This window comes from Podarcis gaigeae (assembly GCF_964106915.1).
Source record: "Podarcis gaigeae genome assembly, chromosome: 4".
Taxonomy (NCBI): domain Eukaryota; kingdom Metazoa; phylum Chordata; class Lepidosauria; order Squamata; family Lacertidae; genus Podarcis; species Podarcis gaigeae.
In genome coordinates, this window is record NC_139677.1 from 73,400,061 (window position 1) to 73,423,900 (window position 23,840).

The 23,840-nt window shown below is 41.0% G+C and overlaps 1 protein-coding gene across 1 annotated transcript in view; it reads left to right on the plus strand.

Annotated features, from left to right (window-relative positions):
* The window catches only part of IMPG2 (interphotoreceptor matrix proteoglycan 2), a gene marked incomplete at its 5' end in the record, with an annotated part of 62,365 nt that extends 41,829 nt beyond the window's left edge, over positions 1-20,536 (plus strand). Inside the window, 14 exons of the mRNA XM_083734954.1 lie at positions 602-760; positions 3,639-3,697; positions 5,046-5,063; positions 5,408-5,652; positions 6,748-6,812; positions 9,331-9,658; positions 9,914-11,244; positions 11,820-12,039; positions 13,449-13,659; positions 14,014-14,202; positions 15,181-15,379; positions 15,628-15,707; positions 16,252-16,319; positions 17,851-20,536. Coding sequence (XP_083591080.1) covers positions 602-760; positions 3,639-3,697; positions 5,046-5,063; positions 5,408-5,652; positions 6,748-6,812; positions 9,331-9,658; positions 9,914-11,244; positions 11,820-12,039; positions 13,449-13,659; positions 14,014-14,202; positions 15,181-15,379; positions 15,628-15,707; positions 16,252-16,294 — 3,147 coding nt within the window. The 3' untranslated portion in view covers positions 16,295-16,319; positions 17,851-20,536. The remainder of the gene's footprint in view (positions 1-601; positions 761-3,638; positions 3,698-5,045; positions 5,064-5,407; positions 5,653-6,747; positions 6,813-9,330; positions 9,659-9,913; positions 11,245-11,819; positions 12,040-13,448; positions 13,660-14,013; positions 14,203-15,180; positions 15,380-15,627; positions 15,708-16,251; positions 16,320-17,850) is intronic.
* Between the last annotated feature and the right edge of the window lie 3,304 nt (positions 20,537-23,840).

Below are 23,840 nucleotides of genomic sequence, written 5' to 3' on the forward strand. Positions count from 1 at the left end.
CTTTGACTGTTTTTCAGAAACTATTGTTTGTTTCTAGTCGAGGTGCAGTGGAAATTGAGTCTTATCTTCAACCACATTCCTATGCCTAAGAGGTAGAAATTTGAAAAGCATTGCACCAGAAACAAGTGGCACAATAGAGCCTTCCTATGTGAAAGGGTCCTCACTTAATTACTGCCCTGCTGGCTCCACCCTCAAGATCACATGACTTTCTCTCCACTAACATCACTGGAATAGGTGGGGACCTCTGTTGAAGGACTGCCTATGTAAGTAGGCTTCCCCAGGAACTTGAATGCCGGTTTTCCAGGGGTTCATCTCCTTGTGAAGCCTACTTGCATAGAGATCTATGCACATAGGTGCAACTGTATGCAGGTGAAAAGCCTAACATGGCAGGTTGGGGCTGGAGCTGGTGGAAGCCACCCAGCCTTGAAGGCGGAGCCAGCAATTCAGCCTTGCTGCCCAGTAATCGCGTGAGGAACCCTTTGCATGTATAATGGAGGAATAGCCCCCTTTGTACTAATTTAAGTTGGTGCTTAACCTGTACTGGTGAAAGGATGGTTTCTAACCACAATTCGCTAAGTAAAATTAATTTCTTTTTCATCAGATCAATAATGAGATAAAGAGAGATGAGAAACTGGTGACTCCAGCTCATGAACAGATGGTTGAGTTCAGCATTCTTCTTCCTGAGGAGAAATACACCACTGAGCTGAGCGACCCCTTTACTGAAGAATCCCAGCAACTCTCGCTGCAGTTTATTTCTGAAGTAATTGCATTACTTGTACTTTTTTGATATGCTATATATGCCCAGAATTCTTTGAGAAGGGAAATGTGCTTTGAATGTGCTTTAATGGTTTAGTGCAGTGGTTCCCAACCTTTTTTTCACCATGCCCCTCCTAAGCATCTCTAAAATCCTAATGCCTGCCCCCCCCCCATGACATATAATTTTTATTATTCAGAAATTAAAGTCCTATTCACGTGGAGGAAGCCTAAAAGGCCATTAACTGTTAATAACTCATTCTCAAATTGCCCTCCTTAAAAATCAAATTGCCCCCCTGTGGGGCATGTGCCCCACGTTGGGAACCACGGGCATAGTGTGTACATAGCCCAATATATGGACTGAAATATAAATACACTACAGACTACACCTCTCAAAAATTTTGCGGTATAATTTTAAACTCAGAAAAGTACTAAAATGTAGTATATATTACAATGAAATACATTTAGAAATGCATGTACTGATATATGTAAATATGTATGTACTTGTTTACAAATTTTTGTATTCATGAGGAAATAGAGTGGAAAGAGGACTTAGGAATGTGACATGCACCAGGAGCAGACTAATCTTTGCAGCTCTTCAGTACTGAAACCTTTAGTAACATAGAAAGCTGCCTTATACTGAGTGAGACCATTGGTGCATCTTGCTCAGTACTTTCTACAAATGTCTCTTCCTGGAGATCCTGGGGATTTAACCTGAGACCTTGTGCCTACAAGAGATACTCTGCCCCTAAGCTTTGTCCCACTCTTTCTCTGTCACACCCATCCACACACCAACCACAGAAAGGTCTCTCATCCCTTCCTTCTACCTTCTGGTGAAGGAAGTTCTGTGAGCTGAGACTTGTTTTTCTCTGCATCTCGCATCCTTGCTGAGAGAGGTTGGCACTGGAGGAAATCAAACCCTCTGGAATCTGGAAATCTTCCTGACTTCCCCTGCTCTCACAGGATCTGAGCTCGCAGGTGTGTTCTTTGTGACCTCATATTATTACTGTAACCAAACCTTCCTCGTCTCACAATTGTTGCCCTTTCTCATAACCTAACATCTGTTTATATTATAAGCGACATGAATGATCGGTTTTGATCTTTCCCTCCTTATAAAAGCAAGTTGGTCTGGGTGACGGGATTATTTTAAGGCGCTCACATGCACGACTGGGCACCTTCCAAATGTCTCTTTAGTTTGGACTTGCCTTAAGTTGCCAATAGCTTTTGATCACCACTGCCTCTCTAACCACCTTAGTCCAGCTGTTATTGTGAGATCTGTGAAATAACAGTAACAATTACAGTACACCCCCCAACTCACCTGGATCATGCCTTGGCAAACCCTTTTGAATTCAATATACTGGGACTCATCTTCTGACAGATACTGTATCATATGGGGAATAGATAAATTCTATCCCACAGCCAAAGAGAACCACTGCAACTGTTATACATGGCCAGATTAGGAGAGACGTCTTAATTTTCCTACATACGTGGCCAAGTAACGGTGCCATACTATAAACGAAAGAAATGTCTGATCGGACAAAGGCCACTTGGCATCTGAATGGCCCTTTCATCCTTTGCCTAGTTCTTTCTGTGCTTGGACAAAGACACCCTTCCCATTTTGCAGCACTTGGATGGTTTTGATTCTGGGCAAAGTGTGTTTCAAAAGCAGATTTTTTAAAAATGGAAAGGAATTATTCTGTTAAGATGAAGGGTCAAATTGCTTTTCTGCTTTATTGTGAATGCACATGAAGCAGCCTTTTCCTTGTTCTTCGAGGTGTGGGATGCATTTCTATAATTCTTTTGCTTTTCGTTTCTAAACCTGAGCAGACTTTGCTTTTAGGATTCATAGCTGTGCATAACCTACATTCTATTTAAGTAAACCTGTCTTTTTCTAAACTGTATTATATTGTTGCACACCTCTCAAAACAAAGGATTTCCAGGGTTCGGTTTCCTCAGAATGTGGTGCCTTATGAGATATTGTTTATTTGCACATATATACAACCCAAGCCTACGATGGAGGGGCTCACAGTATTTTGCTTCTCCCATAGCCATGACCTTGGATCTCAGCAGGAATCTGGTATTGGCTCTGCCTCTCAGCTGCCCAGCCTGCTTCCTGCTTCTAGCTCACACACCTCAGCTTTGCCTTTTGGCTTTCCAACTGACACTTGACAGAGCAGGCCCCACCCATTTATCCTCTGGCACAGAGACACTTCCTTTGTTACTTTGATGACCCATACTTAGGCTATTACCAAGGAACTTGCCTGGCTACTCCAACAATTGAATTCTTGTTGGATTCAGCAATTAGAAGGGAATCAGCCTACCCACCCTCTGCAAACTTACAACACTATGTACATAGAGAAGAAATAGCATTGGGTAGTATTAAACTGCATTTCTACACTAGCACAAGGATTAGTGCAAGGGAATTTTCCCCTCTCTTCCCCCTGTGCATCCTGTACCCCCTCTAAATCTGCTATGGAGAGTTGGGGAGTCCCTGGAACATATTTGAGGGGCTCATGGGTGGAGGAGAGGGGGAATTGTTTGGTTGCACTACATTGAATACATCCTAGTATTTTAGCATATTGAAGACCAGCTGATAGCTTGATATCCCTTCACACAGTTTATACATTATCCTTTATTGCAGAGGTTATAGTCATTTGCTGCTTAAAAAAGAAAAGAAAAAAGGGGGCAAATGTATACTCCAGCCCTCACATAAAGGAGGACACATTGCAAAAGGGAAAATGCTATATCTTTCATGCAACTATTCCTAGAGTCTTGGCCTCCAGAACTTGCACTACAATGAGCAATAAGTGAATATTTAGATGGAACAGCAAAGGGTTTGGGCAGTGGAAAGGATCTATAATCTTTGTCTCTTGTCTTTCAAATAGATTCAGAATGCATATGAAGGGCTGCCTGGATACAAGAATATCCATGTAACTGAGTTCAGGTATGATATCCTGTAATACAAAAACATTTTTCTTCTATTAATGTTGCCAAAGTTGCTGGTACAAAACTTCACATTTATACTGCCGCTGCTGACTTACTCATTTGTTTTGTGTTGTGAGTTAGTTTGGTTTCCTTTGATAGACGGAGGGTGTCTTCATATGTTACATTTTCCAACGTGTAGAAAAGTGACGCCCCATTTATGTCATTTTAAAAAACCCACAATTTTTATACGAGGGAAATGTTGCCTTTCTTCAGAGTGTTACAGATTTCAGTACAGTAATTCTAATTATTTACACAATCCTCCACTGACCACTATCGAGCACAGCATTATGTGGACCTAAATCCACTTAAGTGGACCAACGATAGGCTGCATGCACACATGTGTTTAAAGCACATGGCTTCCCACAAAGAATTCTGGGAACAGTCGCTTACCCCTCTCAGAGCTATACTACACCCTTAACAACCAATAGTTCCTAGAATTATTTGAGGAAAGTCATGTGCTTTAAATCATACAAGTCCATTGCTTTATTTCTCTCTTGAGAGCCAGTGTGGTGTAGTGGTTAGGAGCGGTAGTCACGTAATCTGATGAACCAGGTTCGAGTCTCTACTCCTCCACACGCCGCTGCTGGGTGACCTTGGGCCAGTCACACTTCTCTGAAGTCTCTCAGCCTCGCTCACCTTACAGAGTGTTTGTTGTGGGGGAGGAAGGGAAAGGAGAATGTTAGCCGCTTTGAGACTCCTTCGGGTAGTGATAAAGCGGGATATCAAATCCAAACTCTTCTTCTCCTTCTTCTTCGCCTCCGTTTAAAAATTATAACAATGTTAGTGGATGACATAATTCTGTCTACAGCAGAACAAATCATTCTCATGATCAATTGCTCTGGCCTTTGATACTATGTTACATTGTTTTTAGGACTGGTTGTGGTTGTAAACTGTTTTAAACTGTTTTTAATGTTTTATTTTACACTGCTGTGACGTGGCCTGGAATCTTCTGGTGAAGGGGGGAATATAGTAATAATAATTCACATTTGTATGATGTTGTGCCTTCTCCACAATCAGCTTGTTAGTTTGGGAGATATCCAAACACCACACTGCGAGTTTCAGGGCTGCACTGAGTGTACTGTACGCAGTCTAAATTCAAAATGTTCTGTATACCACAACATACTGTGGGCAAGGGCATAATTCTGACTTCATATAAACTGATAAAAATGAACTGAGGTGTATTTTAATTCAAGTTTGCTGCAGTATGGAAGTAGAATAATGATGAACCATGAACAATGGTAATGCTTACATATGGGGGGAAAAACTTCTTTTTAACTTCTTGCCTTCCCTTCTCCCCTCACTTTTAGATCTTCTCAGGATGAAAGGTACACAAAACCTTCAAATGCTTACTTGTGTGATAGCTAATTAATTTCCTTCCTTATATGCAGTAGCATCCCTTTCCAGTGAAAAGATGGAGCCAAACTATAGCAGCAGGATATTGTTTGAAAGCTGTTGAGGTCAATGCATTTCCAGGTTCTTTATGTTTGTTCATGTGAATAAATCCACTTAGCCTGTGAAAGTTCAGTTCCCAAGTATTTAGCCATTATCAGATTTGGAGAGAAAGATCAGAATGAAATATAATTTGTGACTTGGGTATGGAATCTTTGAAAGAATAGAACAGTAGTACCATCCATCCTTCTCTCTAACAGCTCCTTTCTTAAACATTTAGTGGCGTGGAGGTTCTGTACACTGTGGTTTTTGATGGGGAAGCCATCAGCAATGCCACCTGGGACCTGATTAACCTCCAGTCCAACAAAGTGGAAGACAACGCCTTTCTAGAGATGGAAGATAATCCCACTGTTGTTTACACAGTCAGTGACTTCAGAAATTATATTGCTGAAATCCTTCATAAGAATGCTTTACTTGAGAATGCCTCCTTGAACTTGGACCCCGACTCTCTCCAGCTCATTAATGGTGTGTATTAAATAAGAAATGTCATTTCTGTCCACTTTAAAAATGTGCAACGTCTGCCCCCAGGAATTTAACAGATTGTGACTTGTTATGGGTTTCCTCTTCAAGCTCTTAAACCAAAGCCACTATTTTGTCTCTCTAGATCAAGCCTCATGTATTTGAATTTATGGCCAAGTAGTCCTTGCCCACGTCCCCATTATATGCAGTCCATAGATTATGAGGATGGGTGAGAAGTGGGCTACAGAGTAAAAAACTGAGCAAGGGAAATGAATTCAGGATGCTAGCAAAGTGTTGCTTTTCTCTGCAGCCACTGCCCTTAGAACCAATCTGTATATGACATTAAATGTTTCTTTCCATTTCCAGGTTTCCTGATAATTAATCAGTCCTCTCAGCTGATGGATCCCTCAGTTGACACACTCATAGAAACACACTTTAGATGCAAATACACATTTAACATCACTTCTAGTTTGGCTTTTAGGCAACTCATTATAGTGCAGGTTGCAAATGAACCAAATGTGTTCAAGTATAATTTGAAACCACAGTGGATCCTGGGAAATAAGCTAATTTGCATCTTGTGGCTGCTTTCCTCAGTCTCTTCATGCCAGTGGATGTATCTATTCTGTTTGCTCCAGCCACAACATGGGCATTACTCTAGCATTTCTGGACTGAGCAGGGGTGGGTGGGTGTGTTTAATACACCCTATTGAGAAAGTACTACACATTAAGTTTTAGGAAATATTCAGAACCTTTGTTCTGAAAATAATCTAATCCTTTGCCAGAGGAGACCACAATCTCAAGAAAAGTAAAACTGGGCAATCAAATTCTGTAACTATTTTGTGTGATTATCAATTTAGAGAGTACAAAATGTACATAGAGTACTCTTCAAGTAGAGTAGAGTTTAGTCGTGCACTTGCCCCGGAGAGTAAGCTGAGTTGTGCACATTTGCCATTCTCCGAACTCCTACTAGCAGTATTGTTGCTTAGAAGCATGCGTGTTTCTTCAGTGAGATAGGAAATGAAATCAGTGCACTTAAGATCACAAGCAATTCAGAACTCTATTTAAGATACATTACTGTCTTCCTTGTTTCTTGTCTTCACAGTAAAGGAAGTGTTCTCTTCTGTAACAGAAGACCCGACCCGAATGACTGCTAGGCCCATTGATGATGTAAGTTTGTTTTCTTGTATTGGCCTGGTTCAAACATCATGCTAAGCCAAACCTTGGCTTCGTGCAAACATACAAGCGTGCTGGCTGCCAAAGAGGAGACCACATCCCCTTTGCTCATCCCCAAGTCACTTTGCTGCAGCCTGTGCTGAGCTAATCTGTAGTTTGGCCTAGCAGTTAGTTTAAACCTGAGCTCATGGTTTAACTCTCCTGTAAAAACCACATGACATAAAGTACCATGGGACGAACCTTGATTACAACTCGTGGTTCGTCTGTAAACAGTTAAAGCATGAGCAGGAATTTGGTTGATATGCTAGACCAAACTATGGCTAAGCTCAGTGTGGTGCAGCAGCAAAATAACTGGGGAGGGTCAAAGGAGGCACAATCTCTCTTCAGAAAGCCAAGAGGCTCAGACATTCGCACTAAGCCACTTTTGTTCTAGCAGTTCTTTGCCCTTTAGCCACTTATGAAGTTAACTGAATAATTCAAGTACAATAAGGTAAAACTCAAATATTTTCTTTGGGGGGGGGGAATCAAAACATTCTCAAATCCTTCATGTAACAATAAGTACTTCATACAGGGTTTAGTCCTTTCTTAGTCATTTAAATTATTTTGGATATATCCAAGAAACAGGTACAATATTAGAATATGCTGTCTTGCTGGCAGAAAGCTTTGGAAAATAATTTGTTTTTGCAGAGTGGTATTTCTATCGTATTTTGTAGATTCTTCCAATAGCTTGTGCATAAAAATCCAAACTTGCCAGCATCATATTGCATTTCTTAATGTAGTGTACCATTCTGAGAATTCTTGAATAATATTAGATGCCACAGGAACATCTCTCTGAATTTAAGTAAGTGATGAAGTGTAATTCCTGGCAGACATATGCAAATGCTCCAAATGTTTCTATTGAAAAGTAATTGCTCCCAGTCTTTGTGTTTATTTTGCTACTTGTGTACATTTCTCTAGGTTACATAGTACTATCTTTTCATGGTTTTGCTCACATTCCTTTAAAATGTTAGTTACCCATATGACAGCCAATGAAGATTGGGAGAAGGGTGGGAGTCAGGCTTTAGGAGAGATCATCTTCTGTCTTCTACAGTGAAGCCCCACAGCTTTTTCAATGAAGAGCAGTGATATGATTGGGAAGTTCTGAGTAGAGGAGTGTGTGTAGGTGCTGAACCTTTTCCCCACTGGCTATTTTATTCTCTGAATTCCCCAGCTGCTTTCCCACCCCACAGAGCTCCGGGTGCATGACTGAAGGTAAACATGCATCTATACACTTTTTCTAATCACGGAAAATGAGCAATTTGAGCTGGAGCCATTGTGGGTAGGGATTAAGCAGCTTCCTGTAACTTCTCTGCACACTGTGGTTGCTTCTGGAGAGCACTTTACAAAAAAGAGCTGTTGGAGCTTTGTCTGATTACTGTGTAACATCTCTGCCACTAAGACAGCACAGGTTGTTGAAAATAGGAGATTGATTTAACTACATGCAGATCAGAAGCAGAGGTGGAGCTAGCTGCTCCAGCACTCGGAGTGGCACACATGCTGTGCACCCAGGGCCAGGGGGGTGCCACGGTGAGCATCCCAGGGGCAAGACACCCATGGGGTGGAGTGAGCCGCCCATGGGGGGTGGTGGAATGAGCTGCCCGTGGCAGGCTGCTTCCTGGGTGTGTGTGTGTGTGTGATGGAGCTACGCCGCTTTGCCAGCAGCCTTCATTCCTTCCCTCTCCCTTTTGACAGCTCAGGGGAGGCTTTCCCCCCCCCCCAGGAAGCAGTCCGGGAGCGGGGGGCAATGGCACACCGCCTGTCTGCAACTCCCAAGCCTCCCTCGAGCTGTCAAAATGAAGGGGGGAAGGCCACCGGCAAAGCGGCACAGCTCCCCCCTTTCCCCTGACGGCTCGGGGTAGGCTTGGGAGTCATGGGCGGCACACTGATTGTCACCCCCCTCAGCGATGACACCCGGGGCGTCTTGTCCCCACTGCCCCCTTCCTCCGCCCCGATCAGATGTATATTCTGCTCACATCTCTAAGCTTGATGGCCAGAGAATCTAGCACTTTCTCCTTCTAGTACTGCGTCAGCAATGCTCAGTGGCATTCAACTAATGGCTACATGAAGATGGATGAATATAAATGAACAGAATGGTAATTAGACATAGTGTGCAGCTAATCAGTTGCCTTCAAAGTGGTACAGAGAATCCCCACCCGCCACACTTGGTTCTCCAGATGGGACAATACAAATTTATAGATGGTGGCTACATGCCCATTGTTGTTAATGGATATAAGTTAGTTGTGTCCATTAATTTCAATGAGTCTACTCTGAGTAAGACTAGTGCTAGATACAACTTCTGATCAGTAATTTTGAAATTATTGTGTGGTAAACTTCACAGGTCACTTATGGTCTTGGTGTGAAGCTTATTGATGTGGTGGAATGTGGGACTATGCCTTGGGGTTTATGCACTGTAATTTGTAAGGTAATATGGGCAATCATAATGGCTTATAACCATTATGGATCTGAATTTTAGGATCGTGTTGTGGTATCTGAATGGCCCTCTGCGGATGAGTCAACTGTAAGCAACATCTTGCCACTTGATTTTACCAAGCCAGGTTTCATCTTTGATATCGAGCAGTTCAATGGCAATGAAATCTGGTTAAGACCAGATGGATTTCTGGGCAACTTCAGTTCAACACCAAAAGATACTTTCCTCTCAAAATCTGATATCACCATTCCCCCAGACGATCTGCTCTTTGTGGATGAAAAGCAGAAATTGCATCCTGTCACGCCAACAGCATTAGAGATTGACTCACTTGTGGACTTAGAAAGCATTTCTGATATGTCTTCATTAGAAGATGGTATGTTATTTTGTCTTGCTTGGTAGCAGCAGAGTTACATGTCTGATCTTAGAAAGCTTGGGGAGTTACTTCCTGTCTAGGGCCCCCTCCCTGTGTAAACAAGAGTCATTGTAACCTGAAGAGATGATGGCATTTACTGGAGAAAGAATATAATAATAATCTGCCGGGGTGGGGTGGGAGAGAGAATTTGAGTAAATAAAATCCAATAAGCTAAATTTATAAGAACTACTTAACTTTGCATATGTTTATTTGTAGGGCTTGAGGATTCTAAAGAGTTGGAAGAGCTCCTTTTGCCTTCAAGTCCTGCCCCTCACATTGTGCCAAGTGACATCCCACCCACAAGTGATTCTGTGACTCCTCTTGCTCCTCTATCACCAGTGGCCTCTGTATCAGCCATAGAGCCTAGCACTAAAGAACCATTACCAACAATTTTAGAAAAGGAAATTCTGCAACCCACTGTATATATAGAAGACCACGTAGATGACTATGCTTCTGGTTCAGGACAAGAACCACAAACAAGCATATGGCCTTGGTATAGACCTACATTGGAGACAGAGGGATCGGGTGTATATGACTACAAGGAAACAGATTATATATTGCCTTCCTTAAAGGACTACACATCTAAAGACCTCCCAGATGAAGTTGTATCTCTGTCATCTCTTGAAATAGAAGGCCCTACAGTAGAAAGTGTTATGGCAACATTGACTGAGACCTACAGCATAACACAACTGGAAGATTCCAGTGAGGATCGTGAAATCATTTCTGAAATAACTGGAATTCAAGACCAAATCATAACAGAACTGTCACCAACAGACTATCCACCTATAACCATTACAATAACACCACCTGATAGCTTCTCTCCATGGAGTGCGCTAGATAAACCAGAAATAATTTTAACAGCAAAACCTTCTGGGGAAAGCCCAGTGTTGGATAATTTTATAGTAGAACAGCAGATCCCTGACACAACGGCTCAAGAGGCCTCTGGATCAATTGCTCTGAAGCCTGTTGTTACACCTTCTGCTGAAAGTTCTACCCATCGGCATGCAGCTGAAGTCACAAGTTCAATAGCATCAACTGATTTTGAAATTTCAACCTTGGTACCTTATTTAAAAGACATGACAACTGGCCCCAGTGACTTCACTGGAGAGTTTGGTACAATCCTAATCACTAATACTCCTCCTAGCAGTTTTGACAGTGAAGTAAGTTCTTCCTCAACTCTGACTCTTACAGAGTATTCTGTCCATGCCCTCTCTGACAAGCCCACCACACAGCCAACTGTAGTTCAATCCACAGTTATCCTTGCAGAATTGGAAAAAGATTTGATTGCAAAAGATCTGGAAGTTACAGAGCAGGACCAAGGAAGACATATGACTGAAACTCACGTGGAGCTTTCTACAAGTGCCCATTCCACAGAGATGGCCAGTGTAGCTGGGGCAACTCATGAAAACCTCAGCAATGTTACTGTCCCTGCACGCGCATTAGTGGTATTCTTTAGTCTTCGAGTTACCAACATGATGTTTTCAGAGGACTTGTTTAATAAAAATTCCCCTGAATATAAAGCCCTGGAACAGAGATTCTTAGAGCTGGTAAGATATAGTCTTGAACTGAGTTTTTTTGCCAGGGTGCATTTAGCATTTAGCATGTGAGCATTTAGCATGTGAGCATGTGAGCAGAACCCAGAGGCACAGGGTGGTTCGAAACACCTTTTGCACAAATGATTACAAGCCAGTGACATCACATTAGATTTTTGTTTACTATAGTGACTAAAATGCACCTTGATCTGCTGTGATAGTTCACATTCAGATACTTCTATTCAGATTTATTATTTCCTCTTTTAGACCACACCTATGTGGCAAAACAAAATATCAAATGAAATTGTTAAGAATACTTATTCCTGCCCATACTAATGGCAAAGTATGCAAGCTTCATCCCGCTTGCATGCTAACTAAACATTAAGGCATACACGGGAAAATTCAAATTTCAGGTTCAAATGAGTTCAACAGAATTAACATCACATATCTTATGCCCGTTTACTCAGAATCAAACCCAGCTAAATTAAACAACTAGGTTTATGTGCATACAAGTGCAGACATATAGATAGACACACAAACACAGAGAAAAATAGATTTAATCTTGTTATATTATTTCTCCTGTTTTGTAGCTGGTTCCTTATCTACAGTCCAATCTAACAGGCTTCCAGAATTTGGAAATTCTGAACTTCAGAAATGGTAGCATTGTGGTGAACAGCCGAATGAAGTTTGCAAGACCTGTGCCTCGCAATGTTACTAATGCTGTATACATGATTCTCGAAGACTTTTGCAACACTGCCTACCAGACCATGAACCTGGCTATTGACAAGTACTCCCTCGATGTGGAATCAGGTATGATAAGGAAGGAGTATTTGCTGCTTGGTTAGGAGTAAAGCCTTATTCTCACTGAAGTGACAAGTCAGTTAATTTCACAAGCTAAAACACCCAGAATCATTTTGAAGGCTACACACACACAAAAAAGGTAATGGTAAAGGGACCCCTGACCATTAAGTCCAGTCGTGAACGACTCTGGGGTTGCGGCACTCACTTTATTGGCTGAGGGAGCCGGTGTACAGCTTCCAGGTCATGTGGCCAGCATGACTAAGCCACTTCTGGCAAATCAGAGCAGCGCATGGAAACGCTGTTTATCTTCCCGCAGGAGTGGTACCTATTTATCTACTTGCACTTTGACGTGCTTTTGAACTGCTAGGTTGGGAGGAGCAGGGACCGAGCAACAGGAGCTAACCCCATCACGGAGATTCAAACCACTGACCTTCTGATCGGCAAGCCCTAGGCTCTGTGGTTTAGACTACAGTGCCGCCCGTGTACAATTATGCTTGGTGTGAAGAGAGTAAATAGGGATAGGTTTTTCTTGCGGCTGGAAGCAGCTCACTAGGTGGTGGGCAGAGCTGCTATGTTTGCTTCAAGGCAGATGAGTTGCTGTTTATTGGGGGGATAGAGGGCAAGGTGGTGGCAGGTCAGCATGGTACAAATTTAGTAGTAGGAGCACTTGGCTGTTTCCAGTGTTGTGTTTGCACTGTGGAGCCTCCCCTCTATCTTCCCCCTCCTCCTCTCCACTGGTGTAAGCAAAAATGAGCCATCTATGGGGAAAATAGTGATTGTCTCACCCAGTGAGCTACTACTACTCATGGCCAGTTGAACATAATGTTGGAAGATTTGAGATAGACAAAATACAGCACTTCTTCACAAAGCACATAGTTAAACCATGGAATTTGCTCTTGCAAGATGCAGTAATGGCCACCAACTTAAATGGCTTTTGAATAAGCTGTGCCTCCACTGCTAGGAATCACAAGTGGAGAGAGTGCTGTTGCAATCCTGTCCTGCTAATCTGGTTGGCCACTGTGATAACAGAAGGCCTTTGGTCTCATCCAACAAAACACACATCTCCATTTCTCCATATCTCTATTCCTCCATAATATTGATGTCAGAAAGGGCTGTGCAAGATCTGGATCATTGTCTGGGCACAATAGTGAACTGGATGAGTCCAGATAAACGGTATTTGAACCCTGGGAAGATGGAGGCAGTGAGTGTCGTGATTCCTGTGCCCAGGAGATCAAATGCCAAACAAATGACTGCCATTGAATCAAATTAATTCTCTAAAAATGCTTGGTGAAACAAAAATGTTTTCAGGAGGGGAAGAAATATACAAACTCCAGGTGTCTGTCTGAATTCAATAGGAATAGTTTCCCAAAATGCTAGTGCCACTGCAGTAAAAGTTCTCTTTTTGCTGGTGCCTCCAGGAGATCAAGCTGATCCTTGCAAGTTCCAGGCATGCAATGAGTTCTCTGAATGCCTTGTGAACCAGTGGAGTGGAGAGGCGGAATGTGTCTGTTATCCTGGCTATCTAAGCATTGAAGGATTGCCTTGTAATAGCATTTGTGATCTACAGCCTGACTTCTGTCAAAATGATGGCAAATGTGATATAATCCCAGGGCAAGGGGCAATATGCAGGTAAGTGAACATTTGTACAACATTTCAAATGCAGAAGATCAGAGGCATAGGCCTATTAATGTGATAATCCAGTTTTAACATTGAATCTGGTTTCAAAACAAAAGAAATCCAGAATACTTCCTTGAAGGGTGACCCTCCCAAGATCAGGAAGCGGTGCAGCTATACAGATTTCCTCCCTGCTCAGCTTCTTCTCACATTATTCAATTGACCCATTGCAGAATATTTTAGCCTTTCCCTCAGCTGCTATCTTAGATGGGTGAAGATTAGCATCCAATACGAGCTTCAGTCATTTCATGTTGACAGTAGAATAACTATTTTCTTTATCACTTCCCTTTTGACATGGGTGGATCACAGATGCCGTGTGGGTGAGAACTGGTGGTACAGAGGAGAGCACTGCGAAGAGTACGTCTCAGAGCCATTAGTCGTGGGTATCGCAATTGCTTCGGTAGCTGGCTTCCTTCTCGTAGCATCTGCTGTTATTTTCTTCCTGGCTAGGACTCTTCGTGATCAGTACACAAAGAGCGAAATTGAAGACTCGTTAGGGTAACTATAACTTGTAGGTTATGTAATCTTGGAGACTCCATTAGCATTGAAGGGGAGCCAGATAACAGACAAATACTAGATGAACAAATCTGTTGCTTTTTGGTTTCTCTCAGTATCTCATTTTTCCAATCTTAAATTCAGTTCTTTTTTGAATTGACTTTCAGTTTGCTTCTTGTTAAGACTAAATGCCAAAAAATCCTAGTGGGTAACCTTAGCTTGATAAGTGGGAGCTGGGAGTAGCAATAGGCAATATCAACCTGGTCATGGGAGGGAAGCATAGGTGCCTGAAGAGGAATGGGCACATACATTGTGACTGCTGCAAAGTGCTAGCCTATTGAAAAGATCTTAAGTCAACCCCAGGGACGTGGGTGGTGCTGTGGGTTAAACCACAGAGGCTAGGACTTGCCGATCAGAAGGTCGGCGGTTCAAATCCCCATGACGGGGTGAGCTCCCGTTGCTCGATCCCAGCTCATGCCAACCTAGCAGTTCGAAAGCATGTCAAAATGCAAGTAGATAAATAGGTACCACTCTGGCAGGAAGGTAAACGGTATTTCTGTGCACTGCTCCGGTTCGCCAGAAGCGGCTTAGTCATGCTGGCCACATGACCCGGAGGTTGTATGCCAGCTCCCTCAGCCAGTAAAGCGAGATGAGCGCCGCAACCCCAGAGTCGGCCACGACTGGACCTAATGGTCAGGGGTCCCGTTACCTTTATCTTTAAAGTCAACCCCCTCAGGTGGTTCAGACATGGAAGCTCTATTCATGTTAGACAAGCATCCCCAATAAGAGTTGAACACAGCTTCTGGAAGAGCACAACTGTCAGTTACCTGTTTGAGGTGTTGCTCCACTTTGCAGCATGAACATTGGTTAACGTCTAGCTTATTCCCTGGAATGTCAGAGATTGTCAGTTAAGCTTTGGGAAATATTTTGCAAAGAGGGGATTCCTGTGTTTGACAGAAATTCTTTTTACTTTCTTTACAGGCAAGGAGACAGCCTTTCATCTATTGAAAATGCAGTGAAATACAACCCAATGTATGAAAGTGACGCTACTGGACACAGCCACTATTATCGGAGATATCCACAGCTTACTTCCTATAGTTCAACAAGCAATGAGACATCCACTGAGTACAGCAGTGAAGAAATCAGGCACATTTATGAACACAGCGAGTTAACTAAGGAGGTGGGTAACTTTACTTGTTTTGATGTGACCTCTATCACATCAGAATGACTTGCTAATAGCACATCAGTGTGCAATTTCGGTGCTAAATATGGAAGACTAATTTGATGAAAGCATAGTCAAAAGTACTGAAAATATAAAATTTGCACATTATGCTGCTCTGTATTGTACTAAGTACAGAACACCTTTGTTTGGAACTGTTATGTTTTATATAGGACAATTGTGTAATGTATTATTTTCTAACATTCCAGGAAATTCAAGACAGAATTAGGATCCTGGAACTCTATGCCAAAGACCGGCAGTTTGCAGAATTTGTAAGGCAGCATCAAATGTGAGTTAAATGTTTCTTAACTACTTCTGTAGGTTTTTTTTTTCATTGAACCTACTCATTGTGTTCTACGCAACAGTTGATTCATTCAGTGATCAGCTAAATTATCATACTGTAGGGTGCAAGGAAGAAAGTAGATACAAAACCTTCATGATTATACGGCATATTGAAAGTATAAAACTGTTCAAAAGAGTTAATAATTAGCCTTAGGTCAATAGCATTTATTTCCCTAATTATTAAAATTGAATTTCTCACTGTTCCCCAGTTATTTATATTTCATGGTGGAAAATTAATACTGTAACTCTAAATCCCATATTGTAAGGACAACTGCAATTTTAGTGCCATTGCAACTTCAAATTATATCTCAACATATTACAAAAGCAGTTAAATGTTTAGGAGGTAGTAAAAATGAGCCAGTCTAGAACCATTATTCGCTGCTGAAAAGCTTAAGGTTAAGCAGAATCAAATGGATATGAGAAAGAGATTATTTTCGGTATTTTTGTTTAAGACTAGATAATATTCAATAGTTTCTTCCCCTTTAAAATAGGAGTTTGAAAGCTGTCAGAAGCACAAATCCTACTACAAGTTAGTCCTGAGTTCTACACATTCAACAAGGTAATGACTAAGAATATGTAGTTATTAGTAGAATGTAATGTCTGCTACTGTGGGTTCTATGAGACTGCAAACTTGTCATGCTAAGTTATGTCATTACAAAGCTTCTTCGTTGCAAAGAATATGATTACAAAGGTTGTTCCAGCTGGTGCCTGAAGCTCAACCATATTTGCCATCTTTGATGGAAATTATGTAGAATTGATTCTGATTGTTCTATTATATTAGACCGTAAGATTTTGTCTGCAAACTTTCTGACTTGCTCAGACTACTTTGCTATTACTAGGAGGGACATTAAAGTGCAATGTATTGCCAAAACATTAATTGTCTATTGCTGCTCTCATCTTGAAGCCAAATTGGGTAGATAATTTAACTGAGTATATGGTCAGTCGTCATGACATCTATTGGCATATCTAGCAGGGCAAGGTAAACTGTAGCATTCAAATCTATTCTAGGCTAGCATTTAGCAAAAGGCAGCAACCGAAAATCCACAGTGCTTATTTTATTTTAAATGCCTTTCTCTAACATAAGCCGCAAAGTTCTTGGAGTTAAGACATGAATGTCATACACAAGGAAGATTTTGTTACATAAAACATTTTTATTTACAAGAAATAAATATTTTATTTATTTGGAATGGATACAGCTCATGTGTTTCCTCAGTTTAGGATGATGTTTCACAGGTGCTGTGTACTGTTGCTCTGTCCCAGAACATGTTATTAATGCCAGAAGTCTTAGACTGTTTTTTTCATCAGAAACAGAAAGGGTTCTTGTAGCATTTTAAAGACTATCATTTTAAATACTTTAGCCATCATAATCAATGCATTTGATGAAGTGAATGCTAGTCTATGGAAGATCATGCCATAATAAATGTGTTAGTCTTTGAGGCTCCTTATTGCTTCTGAAACATTAGGGGGATATACTACAGGTTGCCCCTGAGCACATTCAGGGTGTCCATTCTTCAGCAACCGAGTAACCATGATAACTAAACTAAAGGAATGGAAGAGGAAGAGCCCCTCTGCAAGTGATGAAGTCTCTTAGTCTTCCGAGTTTCTCATTGTAGCCACATTGTACAGTTTCATTAATTCGGAAGAAATTATGGGGCTGGTCTAGTCAATTTTGTTCCAAAAGGAAAACGAACTTTTGTAAAAATTGTGCAGGCCTACATGAATGTATGTGTGTATGCAACCATCCTTTTCCCATCTAAAACACAATTATTTTTTTAAAGAAAAAAGAACCACACATGTGCTTTAAACTACTTCAAAAATTTACTTTGTCTTTATTGGAGTTGTTTCCTAACCGACAGAGACTCATTCCAATCACATCAAAATTTTGCAGTAGTTAACATTGTTTTATTCTGGGGGCTCATCCCCACGATTCCAGGATGCTTCCTGAAAAACTTTTTAAAATAGCAGGGCATAAAACATGAATTTGGTGCTATGAATAAGAACAACCTGTGCTCCAGGTGTTTTTGTAATCTGTACACAGCCTTTGATAAGAACTTACACAATTATGGCAGACTTCTCTTTTTTCTTTTCAGGAATTTTGCTCTTAAAAGTGGATCCAGTACAAGAATCACATAAGATGAAGATGGATGGTGTTGCTACAGGAACGAGGCACTGATGCGGCTTCAGAATTTCTTATAGTCTTTTCAGTGATGCATATGGATATTAATGGTTCATGAATGGATTTGTTTGACCTTGAAATGAATGGGGAAAAAAATGTAAGAAAGGGTCTTTTTCCTTGGATTTTCAAATGCAATGGACATCACTGAAGATGACTCAAAGCTGTAACAATCATGAAAGTTAGTTTGATTTATTTGCAAAAAGGGGCGGGTTTTAATTAAATGGGCTACTGGCCACTGTACACATGATTCTTTTCTTGTTTTGTAAATCTTTTTTCTCACATCTTCCTTTTGGTGGGGAGGGACTATATAAATAAAAAAATAAAATAAAGTGATGGTGTTCCCTGCTTTGGAGGGCTAATTTTTGCTGTTGAAAAAGTGTTAGTAGGGAGAAAAATGGTGTGTTGCATGTGACAGGTTTATAGGTAATGACTGTTTCTGCACAAGCAATTTTTTTAAAGAAGGAACTATTTGGTCCATTGACAGGAACAAGGTAAAAGAGAAGTTAGTTATCTAGCTGTTTTGCACATAAGGCATATTTAGCCTTTCCTGTCCAATATAAAATTAGAAGAAAATCTATTATTAGGAACATACTAAATGAAGAATTTCAGACTGCAAGTTTCCTCATATTTTTGAAGTTGTCCTGACTGTTGGCTTTCATGCTATACTTATTAGATAAGATGGCCTGAATCATCTAGGAAGTTATCTCTCCACGAAAAGAAATACAAGTGGCTGTGTATTCCTTGTTGTTTTTTTACATATATCACAGACATATGTTACTGAAGGCAAGAAGGGCTACAGTTAAATAAAGGATTTTTAAACTAATAAGGGTTCAGAAGTTTGTCAGAAGTTTGATTAAGTGTATGGTTGCTATTGCTGATTTTTTTAATTTAAAAAAATGTTTTGTTTTAATTTAGTGTATTTTCTGTGCATCTTGTTTTTTTCTCATTAATGGATTCATGATAATGGTTTTGTAAGCTATGATTTGTACTGGGTTCAAATATCCCACTAGAGAGATACCAGTCAAGTTATTAATTCTTTGGAATTGCTATGGATTTGCCCTCCCCACTATTTCTTGGCTGTATCTGCGTACTGTCTCTTCTTGGTTGAGATCATTCTGAACTGAAGAATAATTTTGTCTTGCCCCTAACAAGGCAAGTATGAATAATTTTGGGTAGTAGGTAATTCCTGGAATTGCATGACTTTGTTTGGGTAACTCTTAATAAATAGCAATAGGGGATAAATATTTCTCATGTGAATTCACATACACAATTTGTGTGTCTCTCTGGTGCTTAGCTTTTCTTAGTGACAGATATTCGCAGTTTTGATGCATTTTTGCATGGTTTAGAGGTGATGACCCCAGGATTTGGGGGGGGGGGGCTGTGCTAAAGACAATGCTGGCTCAAATCCAGCACACCTTGTTACTCCTCTAGTTTGAGTCATACTGTTGATTCTAGTAATTCTGTTCCTTATGGAGGATCAAGGCAAATCCAAAACTATTACTCCAACCCATATGCTTGCCCTCTCTCCCAGAAGTAGCCTGTTTTAACTGTGATCAGTATTCATTGTCTCCACATGTACAATGCTACCCTGCAGCCTTAACATTCCTCCATGCAATTTATGCAAAGTTTGGGATTCCCAAGGCCATTGCAATCCATTTGAGGAGCGGAGGTCCAATAAGTGAAAGGATTGATCCTCCAGCTTCCATTTCTTTGCAGCTGGAGGTACATCCTAGGATCTAGCTCTGAAATGCATTGCTGTGTAACATGGTGCAAGAGGAACCACCTCTTCATGCTTCTTTCCTGCCTTCATACTCTACCAATAATTTGCCATTTAGGGCTGGTCTGCACTGCTGCTTTGCTGCACACAAATGTTCTCTTGGGCTGAATCCGAAGTGCCTTTTCCCTGCGGCTTTTGCAGGGAGCACAGCTGGAGTCGAGGCACTAGTTAATCTTACTTAAAAATCATCCCAGTATAAAAAGGGGCCATTTTACATCATCTGAAGATACAGCTGAACAAAACACTGTTGTCAAGGTTGTCACAGTTGGGTGGAGCTGAGTGCACACTTTTGTCTAATTAGCAGCTTTTCATATGACTTTTGCTATTGCTATGTGTGCAATTGTGAAGAAATCCTTGCGATAATCCCCCAGTCTTAAAACACAGCTCGGTTGCAACAACACAATATAATTAATGAAAACACGCGGAGAAAGGAAATTTAATTAATGGATTCACAGGAAAAGAGATACTGCATAGGCAAATGTGCCTAAAGCAATGAAAATGAAAGCAAGCAAACTAATTGGCAGTGCAAACACAGCTTCCGTTATAGAAATAAATAATATTTTAGTTATCATTAGAGATCGACAAGTAATATATCATGTAGTCTGAGAGAAAATTCTCTAGCGTGTAGGCAAACTCTGTGTGATGTGGCTCTGTGCACATCCTTCAACAACAGCTTCTTATTTCTTGAATGCTAGCTTTGAAGAGGTTCTGGTCATGCTAAAAATGAATATTTCATTGTGTATACAGGAAATGTTTTTCTTATTGTACATAATATTATCTGTTTATTTTTCACTGCAATAAAACTTTTTTGTTGTTTCAAAAATCCCCGAGATTATTATTTATCATTTATATAGCAATGATGCAACAGTGTAATTGTTGAGAAGCCCTAAAGGCTTGTAGGTTAGTTAATTTAGCTGATAGAATTTCTGAATTGCTTCACACAACAGAGAGTTCCGAAGTGATTTACAAAAAATAAAATAAAAAAAAATACAATGAAATACAGTTGAAAATACAAGCACATATTAAAAATATAACCAGAGTAAAAACATCTAATATCTAACATCCAACAGGTGCTATTCACATGTTGGGGGAAACAAAGATACCTTTGCCTGGCATCAAAATGATGACAAAGCTAACACAAGATTTCTCAGGAGAGCATTCTATAGAGGCGGAGCTATCACAGAAAAGGCTCATTCTTTCACCACAGCCCTCCAAACCTCTCTCACAGATGGCACCCAGTGAAGGGTCTCAGGATCTGGATGGGTTCATATGGGGCGCTGCTGCTTTAGGTTTAGGGTTCCTGAACTATATAAGGCTTGAAAAGTCAAAAACAGGACTTGGAAATTGGCCTGGAGACCATTTGGTAGCCAGTGCAGTCAGGCCAGAACCAGTGCTACATGTTCATGTTAATCGAGCCATCACATTCTGCACTCATTTTTGTTTCTGAACTAACATGAAAGACAGCCCCATGTGCAGTGCATTGGAGTAGTCTAGCCAACTGAAGCCATGCTTTCCCCATCCAGTTAGGGTTGCAGCTGGGCAACCAGTCAAAGTTGGTAGAAGACACTCTGTGCCGCTGAGGCCATTTGAGCTTCCAACGACAATGTTGGATCCATCACTGCAAGTGGAGTCCATCTAATTTGGACAGAACTGGGGGAGAGGGTGTTGACCAGGTATAACTTGGGGTCAGCTAATAAGTGTTATTAGCATGCAGCAAAATCTAGGAGCCCCTGCCTGTTTGGCACATATTGCCACACTTATAAATTGGCACAATGATGTTCAATTTCCAGCCAGCTGGCATTTGAGCTGTGTTATTTATATGGGTATAGAGCTTGGACGGGATGAAGCTGCTATTTGCTACTGTCAGTGGCTTGGGAGAAGGAATTTTCAGCAGGAACACAGTATGGGAGGAACACAGTATGGGAGGAGCGGTGCACATGCTGTGCACCCAGGGGCGGGGCTAGCTGTCCATGGGGGCAGGGCTAGCCGCCCGTGGGGGCGGGGCGAGCATCCCACCTGGGGCGGACCGCACCCATTGCACCCCCCTTCCTCCGCCAGTAGGAGGAAAGGGTTAACTCACCCACTCACCCCAGTTGGGACACTGATCAGGATACCCACCCTCTATTCTTCATGGCTGCAATTAATTTTTTATAGTCCAACTCACGAGAGTCAAAGACCTGTTCAGCTTGATGCATTGTTTGAAAGACAGATTATAGTAAACCAAGTGTGGCATTCTGAGCTATATGCACCAAGGCAGCAGCAGCTAGTTCTACTATGTGTAAAACTGGGGAAATATGACTGTGAAAAGGGAACTGCGGAATGTGCTCAATATGGACAAATGCCCAGTCCATATTAAAGGTCCTGCAGTCTTACAGCAGCACAGTCTCGCAGAGGCAGTTACAAAAGAGCCCTCTCAGCTTTGATGAAAGAGGATTAGCCGAAAGAATATTGCAAAAGATTAGTGGCGTCTTGCAGAGAAAGAGGGCACCACAGAGCACTTCCTAGGGCAGCTCAAGCCTCCGAAGGACTAAATGAAGGGGCTTTTCCTTGTTTGACCTGCAGGTAGTGGTTTCCTGCTACACATTGCATCCATCTATAATCATTTGTTGAGGAAGTGAGCACCTCCATTCTTCCATTCTGCTCTTTCCAGAAAGAGAGATAACGCTAATAGGTTTATATGACTAAACAGGAATGTTTATATATAACTCCAAAGCACACTCAAGACATCAAAGCTATCACACCTAAAAATAAAAAGACTATTCTATGGACTAAAGTTGAGAAAAACTGATCGCACCAACACCTATATGCATACATTCAAAGGTCATACTGTGACCAGTAATATTACTTCCATTAAAAATATGTTATATATCTAGAACTTTAGAAGTTTACACCCCAACCTCCAATGGAGAACACGGTTACAACAATCCATCAGGGGCGCATGAATTTTTCAGTTTCGGTTTTTTCTCAGTTTTTCCCCCAATTTTAAGTTTAGGTCTCCCACGCTTCCACATAAGTCTGTGAAGTATTATGTTTTAAAGTCCTCACTGGATTTTAGTGCAAACCTCTTCTAATATGCATCTTTGTGTATGCAATTTTGCCTACCTTACATATTTTTGCAAAGCAATTTTCCCCAATATAATGCATTTCCAGGCGTTATTTTCACTAATATGCACATGTTAACCTAGCGCAGGCATTTTTGTACACATTACCTAGCAGGAAAATTGCAACGTAAAATTCAGAGAAATGCGAATTTCCATGTGTTTCAGTCCACATATTGGTTCCCAAAGTGTGACCTAAGGAGGTTCATCTGTAAATGTGAAGTGAATTGAGTCTCCTCTCCATTCCAACCAGGAAGTTCTTTCAGAGAAGCCATAATTGAACAAAAGTGCAGTAGATGCTGAGCTCCTGTTTATTTCACTTGGACACGTGCATGAACATTTCCTAGAGGAGTTTGTTTTGTGTCTGTGCCTCCTCTGTGAAAGAGAGAGAGAGAGAGAGAGAGAGAGAGAAAGAGATGATTCAATGGTGCTGTCTAGTGAAATTAGTTCTGCATCATTTTGCAGTTTGGGGACATCAGCAACAGGAGTCAATTGCTTTTTCCAATGGACTGTAAATAGGTCAGCATTCTTTCTACAGAGTTTACAACCAGCATTTTGAACATGGACAAATGTTGGAACCAGGAGTAATTTACCTGCCAACATGGAACAGTTTTGCAATTGCCTGTGTTATTAAAGGAAATATACAGTGTTATGTATAGGGTTTTGTAATAAAAGAGTGTATTTTGCACAGCATTAAGCCAGATAGTCCATAAATGGGCCACAAATTCCCTTGTTACTGTTGCCACTCCCTTCATGTATTTTTTACAACATGCAATAAATGTGAATGTATTGTAATGTTACATATTTAAAATTACAGCAATATGCAGTATTAAGTGCTAGTAGCGTGGTTGTGAGGAATTACCAGGTGCACGGTGAAGCAGAGTGTGTTTTCTAGTCATAAGTGGGATCTCTGATGGCTTTCCTTGAGCCTCTTTATGGTTCAGGGCCCGTTAGTTGCTAATTTCTACTTTTTCTGTATGCAAAACACTAGAAGCAAAATAACACAAGTGACAACAAAAATACACTATT